The sequence below is a fragment of the Phascolarctos cinereus genome, unplaced genomic scaffold (assembly GCF_003287225.1).
Source record: "Phascolarctos cinereus isolate Bilbo 61053 unplaced genomic scaffold, phaCin_HiC Scaffold_3;HRSCAF=262, whole genome shotgun sequence".
In the NCBI taxonomy this organism is placed as follows: Eukaryota; Metazoa; Chordata; class Mammalia; order Diprotodontia; family Phascolarctidae; genus Phascolarctos; species Phascolarctos cinereus.
Genome location: NW_027555736.1, coordinates 185,245,027 through 185,257,784, shown reverse-complemented (window position 1 = coordinate 185,257,784; position 12,758 = coordinate 185,245,027). Strand labels below are relative to the sequence as shown.

General features: G+C 35.0%; 1 protein-coding gene across 1 annotated transcript in view; it reads right to left on the bottom strand.

The window, feature by feature from the left end:
- KNL1 (kinetochore scaffold 1) overlaps positions 1-12,758 on the bottom strand; it is a 108,363-nt gene that overhangs the window by 64,859 nt on the left and 30,746 nt on the right. The window contains 1 exon segment of the mRNA XM_021009346.2: positions 12,136-12,173. Within this exon segment, the coding sequence (XP_020865005.1) occupies positions 12,136-12,173 (38 nt within the window).

Sequence of the window (12,758 nt, the reverse complement as noted above, 5' to 3'; positions counted from 1 at the left end):
AGGATATGTTAGAATATGATATTCTAAAAGTTAAAAAACATACACTTATAACAAAAAATAAAAAGCTAAGTGTAATTTTACAGAGCAAAAAAGTAAGTTTTTAATGGAACAGATGACTTCTAAGCATTTTTGATGAGAACAGGGCTTGTATTGAAATACACACATGAGGGGCAGCTAGGTGGCACAGTGGATAGAGCACCAGCCCTGAAGTCAGGAGGACCTGAGTTCAAATCCGGCCTCAGACCAAACACTTGACACTTATTAGCTGTGTGACTGTGGGCAAGTCACTTAACCCCAGTTGCCTAACAAAAAAAAACAAAATAAAACAAAATAAAAAAACCCCCAAAATACACACATAAGAGTCAAGAAAAATCATAGAATTATATAATTCTAGAAGGGCACATGAGTTCAAGCAATTCAAAGAGGCTATATGATGATGTAGTGCTAACATTCTAGCAGAAGAAAAGGAAACAAGTGTCTCTTTAGAACTCTAATATTTTTGAAATGTATTGAGGGAGCTGGATAAGAACAGAGAATACCTGAAGTGGATTGGTTCTGTTCTGAGGGTTCTGTTCTATTCTGTTCTGAAAAGAGAGAGAAAAAAGGAAAATGCTAGTGCAGAATGGAGGAATAAGGAGGAATTTGCTATTTTTCATAATTGGGATATGAGAAGAAGAATATACAAAAATGGAGGAAAGCACGAAGGCAACCATGTATCAGATGAACTTCACTTTTATCCAAATTGGACAAAAGGAGGGTTAAACACACACACATATGAACAATTTGGCATATAAATATATGCCACACGACCGGGGAAAAAAATCAGGGATAATAGGGATGGGGTGAAAAGGTAGGATAATAAAAAAGGGGGAGTGGAAATAGTGGCAAATAAAATAATAATAACAGCTAACATTTATAAAATGCTTACTATGTACCAGATCCTGTGCTAAGTGCTTTTACAATTATTATCTCATGTGGTCCTCATAACAACCCTGGGAGGTAGGTGGTATTATTATCTCCATTTTAAAGATGAAAGAACTAAGGCAAGCAGAGGTTAAGTGACTTGCCAAGAGTCACACAGCTAGCAAGTGTCTGAGGTAGGATTTGAACTCAAGTTTTCATGACTCCAATCCCAGCAATCTATCTACTGTGCCACTTAGCCGAAAGGAAAAAAAGAAAAACAAAGAACTAGAATCTAATGGAGTGCTCCTCAGTGAGAGAATAGTTGAACAAATTTCACAATATGAATGTAATAGGATATTATTGCATCAGAATGGTGAAAGAGACAATTTCAGATAATTCTGAGCATAATGAACTGATAATGAAGCAAGCAGAACCAGAAGAACAATTTATATAATGACAACATTGTAAAGACAAAGAACTTTGAAAGACTTAAGAATTCTTTCTTTCCTTCTTTCTTTTTTACAAGACTTAAGAATTCTGATCAATGCAATAAACCAACCCTGCTTTCAGAGGACTTAGGATGAAGCCCATTACCCAGCCCCTGAGAGATGAGGGACTCAAGGTGCAGAAAGAGATAAATATTTTGGACATAGTCACTGTGTTGATTTGTTTTACTTGGTTATACTTACTTGTTTCAGAGTGTTTTTTTTCTCTTTTTCATGGTTTTTAACTTGGAGGGGGAGACGGGTAGTTAGCAATAGTGCTATCAAAAAAAAAAGAGGGCAATTGAAACATTTTTCTAAATGCAAAGAAGGGAACAGAAGGAAGTTCAGACAAGCAGGACAGTTTTGAAAGTAACATGAAGATATACATATATAAACATGTGCATACACATATCTACATGTATACAGCAAACAGTTAAAATGAGGATTCATAGTTTCATATATAATCCTCTTCTTATGTTCTGCTGTTTATGTTTATGTTTAAGTTCATAATAAAAAATAAAATAATTATTAGAAATGATTTTGTCTGATTTTGTACCAAATAAAATCAATACCTTAAAAGAAAATGCTGAATATTTACAAAAAAGTAAAATACCCAGATCAACAGAACAAAAAATAGAGAACTTTAGTAACCCAATCTCAGAAAAAGAAAATGAACAAGGCATAAATGAACTACTAAAGGAAAAAAGAAAAGTGGGTACCAGAAGGACTTACAAATGAATTCTATCAAACAAAGAACAATTAATTCCAATATTATATACTCCTTGTAAAACCAGGAATGAAAGGGATCCTATCAACTTCCATCTAAGATAAAAAATTATTTTACCATTTAAACCAGGAAAGTCAAAACAAAGAAGGAAAACTATAGCCCAAAATTCCTACTGAATATTGACAAAAAAATTTTAAATAAAATATTAGCAAAGAGGCTCCAGCACAATATCAAAAAGGTTATGACCAAGGTGGATTTATGCCAGGAATGAAGGATTAGTTCAATATTAGAAAAACTATAATAAGAAAATTAGGGGAGCATGGAAAATTTTACATGTCAGAACTATGGACAAGGGAAGAATTTATGATCAAATGAGAGATAGAGAAGATTACGGGAAGTAAAATAGATAATTTTATTATAGTAAATTAAAAGGATTTTGCATAAGCAAAACCAATGCAGACAAGATTAGGAGGAAATCAAGAAAGTGGGGGGAAATTTTACAAGTTTCTCTGATTAAGGCTTCATTTCTCAAATATATAGAGAACTGAGTCAAATTTATGAGAATACAAGTCATTCCTCAACTGATAAATGGTCAAAGGATGCGAACAGGCAGTTTTCAGAAGAAATCAAAGCTATTTATAGTCATGAAAAAATGTTCTAAATCACTATTGTTTAGAGAAATACAAATTAAAACAACTCTGAGGTACCACCTCATACCTTATCAGATTGGCTAATATAACAGAAAAAGAAAATGATAAATGTTAGAGAAGATGTGGGAAAATTGGGACACTAATGCATTGTTGGTGTGAACTGATCCAACCATTCTGGAGAACAATTTGAAACTATGCCCAAAGGGCTATGAAACTGTACATACCCTTTAATCCAGCAGTACCACTACTAGGTCTATAACCCAAAGAGATCATAAAGAAGGACCCACATGTATAAAAATATTTACATTTGCTCTTTTTGTGGTGACAAAGAATTGGAAATTGAGGGGATACCCATCAATTGGGAAATGGTGGAATAAATCGTGGTATGTGAATGTAATGGAATACGATTGTGCTACAAGAAATGATAAGCAGGCAGATTTCAGAAAAACCTGGAAAGACTTACATGAACTGGTGTGAAGTGAAGTGAGTAGAACCAGGGGAATGTCATATATAGTAAGAGCACTATTATATAATAATCAATTGTGAATAACTTAGTTATTCTGATCAATATAGTGATCTCAGACAGTTCTGACTTATGATGAAAAATGCTCTCCCCCTCCAGAAAGAGAACTAATGGAGTCTGAGTACAGATTAAAGCATAATTTTTTAAACTTTAAAGCAAGAAAGCTTTTTTTTTTTAATGGCTAATATAGAAATGTGTTTTTTCATGATTTCACATGTGTTATTGATATCACATTTCTTGCTTTCTCAAGAGGTGGGGTGGGGGAGAATGGTAGAGGATTCAGAACTTAAAAATGAATATTTAAAAAATAATGAATTGAAAAAAGAAAAACTATTACATAATAGATAATATTAAAAAGAACAACAAAAATCATGATGACCATGATCAATAAATGCAGAAAAAGCTTTTGACAAATTCAATACCTATTTCTATTAAAAAATAGAAAAAAGGATAAGAATAAATGGATCTTTCATTACTTTAACAAACAGTATATACCTAAAACCAAGAGCCAGCATTATATGTGATAGGGATAAACAATACTGCGGTAAAACAAGGATGTCCATTACCACCATTATTATTTGATAAAGAACTAGAAGTGCTAGCTATAGGAATGACAAGAAAAAGAAATGGAAGGAATAGGCAAAAAGGAAACAAAATCATCACTTTTTGCAGATAATATGATGGCTTAATTAGAAAACCCTAGAAAGTGGACTAAACATTAGCTGAAAAAATAACTTAGTAAAGTTGCAGGTTACAAAAATAAATCCATATTTGGCATTTCTATATATTACCAACAAAACTCAACAGGAAGAGATAGAAAGAGAAATTCCATTTAAAATAATTATGATATATAAAGTACTTGAAAGTTTACCTATCAAGACACATAGGAACTACATTAACTACAAAATACAGACCTAAATAATTGGAGAAATAGTAATTGCTGTGGGCAGGCTGAACCAATACAATAAAAATGACAATGCCATCTAGATTAATTTTCTTATTCAGCATATATCTATCAAATTTATATATGTATGAAAATTAATCTAGATTCTAGAATAATAAAAGATCAAAAATATCAAGAGAAATAACAATTTTTAAAAGGAAGAAAAGGGGGCCTGGCTATATCAGATCTCAAACTGTACTACAGAACAGTTATCATCAAAACTATTTAGTACTGGTTAAGAACTAGAGAGGCTGATATAGTGGAACAGGTTAAATATACAATATACAAAAGTAGATAAACCTCCAATAGCCTTGTGATTCAGTAAACCCAAAGACCCCAGCAATTGAGGTAAAGACTCACCATCTGACAAAAACTGCTGGGAAAACAGGAAAATAGATAGAAATTACATTCAGACTAAAATCTAACACCAAACACACATAAATTCTAAATAGATATACAAGTTAGCTGTAAAAGGTCACATCACAAATTATAGAATAAAAGAAGAAAACAAAATGTATAGATAGAAGTGTTCATGACCAAACAAGATAGACAAAAAACGGATAATTTTCATTACATAAAATTTAAAAGCTTACATGCAAACAAAATTAATTCAGATAAAATTAGAAGAGAAACAGTAGGAAGAATCTTTGAAGCAAGCTTCTCTAATAAAGGTCTCATGTCCACTGAAGGCCTAATAGGTGCTTATATTTTTAGGTTTATCACATCAACAAGTTGTCTCTGACATATTTTCATTGGTTTGGTTTTCTTCTATTTTTTCTACCTTATGCATAAATATTTGAGTACTGTAGAGAACACATTTTTGTCTTTTTATGACATTCAGAATACTTAGCACTTTAATGTGCATTAAATGTATTTAATGTGTATTAAATTTGACGTGTATTAAATGTTTTTACATTCTATTATGTGAGAGATTTGGGATATCAAAAGTAAAAGATTCCTGACATAAAAAAAAGGTCTCATGTCCAAGATATAGAAGGAACTGATTCCCCAGTAGATAAATGATCAAAGGATAAATAAGAGCAAACAGTTCTCAAAAGAATAAATCTAAGCTACCAACATCCATATGAAAAAAAATGCTCCAAATCACTGTTAGAGAAATGCAAATTAAAGTTGCTCTGAGGTTTCACCTGATACCCATCAAATTGGCAAAACTGACAAAAAATGGAAAATGACAAATGTTGTAGGGAATTCCTGAAAAGAGGCACATTAATGAACTGCTGATGGAGATAATAATTGGTCTAGCCACTTTGCATCTACTACTCTGCTGGATTTCAACTCCAAGGAACAAGACGCTCTGCCAGGTTAAGTTCATCACTTCTAAACTCACCATCAGGCTGCTAACTCAAGGCTTGACTGACACCACTCTCTCAGACTCTTCCTCCCTCTGACTGGATGGCTGGAGGGTGAGTACCAAACTCCTTCTAATAATGCCTTCTTTACAGGAGACAAAGACTGGACTCTCAGCTCACTCCATTTTGCATCTGTTGCTCTGCCTGGTTTCAACTCCATAAAATAAAATGCCTCTAAGTCAGGTACCCCCCCCCAGTGTCTCTTCTTCCACCTCCATTCCCAACTTTCCTGCCTCCTTTTGCATACTGTCTCCTCTCCCCCACCATTTAGATTGTAAGCTCCTTGAGGGCAAGGACTGTCTTTAAAAAAAAAATTAATAAAATCTCTAATGCTTAGCACAGTGCCTGGCACATGGCAGGTGCTTAATAAATGTTTATTGGGGGGGCAGAGCCAAGATGGCAGAGTAAAGGCAGGAACTCACCTGAACTCTCCCCCAAACCTCTCCAAATACCTTTAAAAAATGACTCTAAACAAATTCTAGAGCAGCAGAACCCACAAAAAGACAGAGTAAAACAAATTTTCAGCCCAAGACAACCTGGAAGGTCAACAGGAAAGGTCTGTTGCACCAGGCTAAGAGAGGAGTGCAGTCCAGCATAGGCTGCACCAGAACAGACAGAGCCCCAGCAAACTTAGAGAAGGCCTCAGGGGATTGATTCACTGGCAGCAGTGGCAGTTTCCAGACTTCTCAGACCATAAATACCAAAGACAACTTAGAAAGTTAGTAGAAAAGGTCTGTTGGACCTGGGTGAGACAGGAGCGTAGACCAGCCCTCACTCCAGCACTTCTCCAGCGCCAGCAAACCAGGAGACCTTGGGAGTGACTGAATCAGCAGTGGCACCAGCAGCTGCTGCTTTTGGAGCTCTCAGCTCAGATGGTAAAGGGATTGAACAACTGGTCAGAAGATTACAGGGGTCTCTTTGCTAGCACTGAGGCAGGACCCTGTTGATTTGCCCATATTTGGATCTGGGTCATAGTCCTGGGGTGAGGAGGAGCGCTATCACAGCACAGCTTGTGGCAGCAGTTGAGAGAGAACCCTCCTCACAGTTCCAGGGCAGAAAAGAGTGCTTGTGGTCACTCACAGACCACAGAGCAGGCTAGGAGATGAATAAACACCTCTACTTAGATCATACCAGATTGGAAGAACTGAAAACTTACGGGTCCCTAGAAGTATCTCTGCAAACAGCTACACAACTATAAGAAATGCTGAACAGGTAGACTTCAGAAAAACCTGAAAAGACTTATTTGAACTGATACTGAGTAAAATGAGCAGAACCAGGAGAACACTGTACACAGTAACAGCCACATTGTATGATGACTGACTTTGATAGACTGAGCTCTTCTCAGCAATGCAAGGATATAAGACAACTCCAAAAGACTCATGATGGAAAATGCTATCTACATCCAGAAAAGAACCATGAAGTAAGTCTGAATGCAGATGGAAGCACACTAATTGCTCTCCTTTTCTTTTGTTGTTGCTTCTTTCTTGTGGTTCCTCCCATTAATTCTAACTCTTCTACACATCATGATTAATGTGAAGATATGCTTAATATGAATGTATAAGTACAGCCTATATCAGATTGCACACCATCTTGGGGAGGGGGGAAGGGAGAGGGAGAGAAAATTTAAAACTCAAAATCTTATGGAAGTGAATGTTGAAAACAAAATAAATAACTGGAGAAAAAAAAAAGAAAGAAAAGAACTGCACAAAACCCTCTGAAGCTTGGGACAGTGCACCGTCCACATTGGAAGCAGAGCCCTACCTTAACAAAGAGTTTAAAAGTCAAGTAATAGGCTAGGAAAATCAGCAAACAACAGAAAAAACTCTGACTATAGAATCTTACTTTGGTGACAAGGAAGATCAAAACATACAACCAGAAGAAGACAACAAAGTCAAAGCTGCTACATCCAAAGCCTCCAAGAAAAATATGAATTGGTCTCAGGCCATGGAAGAGCTCAAAAAGGATTCTGAAAATCAAGTAAGAGAAGTAGAGGAGAAATTAGGAAAAGAAATGAGAGTGATGCAAGAAAATCAAGAAAAACAAGTCAACAGCTTGCTAAAGGAGATAAAGAATGCCTTAAAAAGTAGAATTGGCCAAACAGAAAAGGAAGTCCAAAAGCTCACTGAAGAAAATAATTCCTTAAAAATTAGAATGGAGCAAATGGAAGCTAATGACTTTATGAGAAATCAAGAAATTATAAAATAAAACCAAAAGAATGAAAAAATAGAAGACAATGTAAAATATCTCACTGGAAAAAGAACTGATCTGGAAAACAGATCCAGGAGAGAGAATTTTTAAATTATTGGACTACCTGAAGGCTACAATCAAAAAAAGAACCTAGACATCATCTTTCAAGAAATTACTAAGGAAAACTGTGTTGATATTCTTGAACCAGAGGGTAAAATAGAAAATAATCTATCAATCACCTCCTGAAAGAGATCGCAAAAGGAAAACTCCCAGGAATATTATAGCCAAATTCCAGAGTTCCCAGGTCAAGGAGAAAATATTGCAAGCAGCCAGAAAGAAACAATTCAAGTATGGTAGGACCACAATAAGGATAGCAAAAGATTTAGCAGCTTCTACATTAAAGGATTCTGGAGGGCAAAGGAGCTAGGATTACAACCAAGAATCACCTATCCAGCAAAACTGAGTTTATCCATGAGGGGAAAAAATAATATTGAATGAGATAGAGGAATTTAATGCATTCTTGAGAAAGGACCAGGGCTAAATAGAAAATTTGACTTTTAAATATAAGACTGAAGAGAAGCATAAAAAGGTAAACAGGAAAGAGAAATCATAAGGGACTTATTGAAGCTAACCTGTTTACATTCCTACATGGAAAGATGATATTTTTAACTCAAAAGACCTTTTTCATTATTAGAGTAGCTAAAAGGAATATATATAGACAGAGGGTACAGGTGTGAGTTGAATATGAAGGCATGATATCTAAAAAAATTAAAGGGTGAGAGGAACGTACTGGGAGAAAGAGAAAGGGAGAGGTAGAATGGGTTAAATTATTTCAAATAAGAGGGAAGAAAAAGCTTTTACAGTAGAAGGGAAGAAAGGGGAGGCGAGAGGGAATGAGTGAAACTTTCATCAGAATTGGCTTAAACAGGGAATAATGTATACACTAAATTGGGCATAGAAATCTAGCTTACCCCACAGGAAAATAGAGGGGAAGGGGATAAGAGAGTGGGGGGAAGCTAGAAAGGAGGGTAGATTGGGGGAGGCAGTAGTCAGAAGCAAAACACTTTTGAGGAGGAACAAGGTGAAAGGAGAGAGAGAACAGAATAAACTGGGGTGGGGAGACAGGATGGAGGGAAATATAGTTCATCTTTCACAACATAACTATTATGGAAGTATTTTGCATGCCTATACATACATAATCTATATCAAACTGCTTACCTTCTCAATGGGGGGGTGGGGTGGAGAAGGAAGAAGGGAGAGAATTTGGAATTCAAAGTTTTAAAAATTAATGTTAAAATTGTTTTTACATGTAACTGGGGAAAAAACAAAATACCAGATAAATAAATAAATGTTTATTGGATTGCACTGGATTAGTCATTCTTGAAAGCAATTTGGAACTTTCCCCAAAAAAGGGCTAAACCCATTGATAACAAATACTAGGCTGGACTAGGCCCAAAGAGATTGAATAAAGAGAAAAAAGACTCATAGGAACAAAAATATTTATAGCAGCTCTTTTTTGTAATAGTAAAGAGCTGGAAATTCAGGGTTACCCATCAACTGAGGATAGCTAAACAAAATACAGTATATGAATGTAATGGAATATTATTGCACTATAAGAAATGATTAAATGATTTATATGATTAAAATTAAAGACTTCATAGAAATATGGGAGGACATATGCACAATGAAGTGAGTAGAACCAAGAGAATAATTTATAACAACAATATCATAAAGACTAACAACTTGGAAAGGTGGTCAATACAGTGACCAACCACAATTCCAGAGGATAGATGATAATGCATACTCTCTGACTCTCAGAAAAGAGGTAATGGCCCTAAGATTTATAATGAGACATGCAATTTCAGACATGGCTCATGTGGGAATTTGTTTTGCTTGACTATGCATATTTGGGGTTTTTTTCCATTTTTAAAAATAATTTATTTTGATTTATCAACAATCACTTCCACACACTTTTGAGTTGAAAATTTTTCTCCCCCTTCCTCCCCCCACCCTCCCCAAGACGGCGCACAATCTGATATAGGCTTTATATTTACATTCCTATTAAACATATTTTCACATTAGTGAAGTTGTAAGTAAAAATTAAAACCAATAGGAAGAACCATCAGAAAGATGAAACAAAACTCAACAAAAGGTAAAAATAAGTGATAGCGATTCGACTTCCATAGTTCTTTCTTTGGATGTGGACAGCATTTTCCATCCCAAGGCCTCTGGAGATGTCTTAGATCCTTGTAATGCTGAGAAGGGTTCAGTTTAACAATGTTAGTCATCGCATAACATGGCTGTTATTGTGTACAAAGTCCTCTTGGTTCTGCTCACTTCACTCAGCATCAGACCGTCTAAGTCTTTCCAGGTTTTTCTGAAGTCAGCCTGTTCATCATTTCTCATAGAACAATAGTATTCCATTACATTCATATACGACAACTTGCTCAGCCATTCCCCAATTGATGGGCATCCTCTCAATTTCCAATTCTCTGCCACCACAAAAAGAGCTGCTATGAATATTTTTGTACATGTGGGTCCTTTTCCCATTTGTTTGATCTCTTTGGGATATAGCCCTTAGAAGTGCTATTGCTGGATCAAAGGGTATGCACATTTTTGTAGCCCTTTGGGCATAGTTCCAAATTGTTCTCCAAAATGGTTGGATCATTTCACAACTCCACCAACAATGTATTAGTGTTCCAATTTTCCCACGTCTTCTCCAACATTTATCATTTTCCTGTTTTGTCATGTTGGCCAATCTGATAGGAGTGATGTGGTACCTCAGAGTTGTTTTGATTTGCATTTCTCTAATCAATAACGACTATGCATATTTGTTACAAGGGATTTGTTTTTCTTATTTTCAGTAAGGTGGGAGGTAGAGGAAAGAAATGTTTGCTAATTTAAAAAAATGTGTTTACCAAAAACAAAATACTGAGAAAGACACAGAGAGACAGAAAGCAGTGATGACTCATCTATATGTTTCATTATTACTTATACCTTAGTAGATATGGCATTATAGATAGAGATTCATAAGGAGCCCAGAGAAATTAAGCCTAAGGTCACACAGGTACTAAGTAGCAAAGATGGGATTTGAGCCCAACTCTTCTGGCTCCAAATCTAGCACCCCTTCCACTGTTTCATTCATAACATTTTCTCAAAAAGCACTTAAAACAAATGATATTGTAGATATAATAACACATTTCCTCTTGAAAGTCTACTACAACAAAACAAACAAGACAGCATATTCAAAGACCATTAGACCCAAAAGCAATATCAGTGATAAGCAGTTAATTGAAGAGTCTTATTTTATAGATGATGAAACTGAGACCTAGAGAGGTGATGTGATTTACTCAAATTCATGGAGCTAGTTAGTGGCAAAAATGGGACTAGAACACAGGTCTTCTGGCTCCCAATCTAGTGATCTTTCCACTGCAATATGCTATTTCCTATTCTATCTACACATTACAGTTGATCCTGACAATGTTTCAAAGGGTAATCCAAGGTATTGATTTTAATTTAGCAGAAAGAATTTGTGGTTTGGGGACTAAATTATTTTAGACATTCTCTCTATAGGTCATTAGAGAAAACTGAAGTTAAATAGAATATTCCTATTAGTCTTCAACTTTAAATCTCAGAGAGGATGTTATATATATTCCATAAGTGTACTAGTTTCTGAAATTTCTTCCTTCTTTCTAAAGAATCTAACTTAACTTCTAGAATTCAAAGTAAAATGCAAAAATGAATACACTTGTCCCTTCCACACTGTAGGGGTTAAGGTGCCCCTGCAAACTGAAAAATCAGCATAAAATTTTTTGGCCCTCTGTACCAGAGAAGAAATCTGTTGATATTATACAATACTATACATATATTTTATGCATTTCTGAGTTTCTAAACTTTTTTTGTGTCAATTGCTAGCCTCCGTGTGTTGTCTGTGGCTTCCACAAAACTCCCCCAAAATTCCTATTTAATTTCTTATGCTAACCTGCAATATATTGAAACCGCAATGGGGAAATCACAATGTGGAAGGGATAACTGTATAATTTGACACTACAGATTTGATATCATTTTGGCTTCTTTGTTAGGAATCTTACCTTCTTATGTAATTAACTGGTATTATTTTTCAATCTATGCATGTATTAAAAAAAACTATAGGTTAAATACACAACTTAAAGATTTTCTTTGACAGCTTAACTGTGCATACTGAATTAATAGCTGGCCATCATTAATATCCTTACTTACATGTGATACTGAATATAGGGAGCAAGAAGTTTCTCAACATAATGCCTCACGTCTAATATATCCAGATAAACAGTTATGTGGTAAGGAACTCTACTTTTTTGTACTCACCAGTGATCTCACATTGATTATCTTCTGTTCTTTTAGCTCTGAAAATTAAATAAAAGCAACTGTATTATGCTTTATAAAAATATTTGTACAGAATCATAACTTGCATTAAACATTAAAAGCATAAAGTAGCCAGTAAAAGAACTTTCCTGGAGTACATACAGTATGGATGTAACAGACACATATGTGCATATATGCATGTGTATACATACATATTTATTTACACATACACATATTCTGTTTTGCTTGGAAGACTCATCTATTATTGGCAGTTACAGGATACAGTATCTGAAAATTTTTTGCTACGGTGAACCATTTAATTTCTACTACATTTACTGACTATGGAGAGGAAATGAAAGGGGCCTAAGTTGATGCTGCCTATTTATTTCAAACCACTGTAGAATTTTTTTTTTTTAAAAAAAAGATATACATGGTTTCCTTTTATTCATTTTGGGTAATCTCTTCCAGACTTAACTCTCCTTTAGCTTATAGATATTGAAATGAAATGTAGAAAGTTCCACTTCATATTATTGGCATGTCTATGGGTGTGTCTTCTGATACTGAACTCGGATTTAACTAGCAGGTGGAATTTAGATTAATAGTCTCACATGAGTCAGCTTTATAAA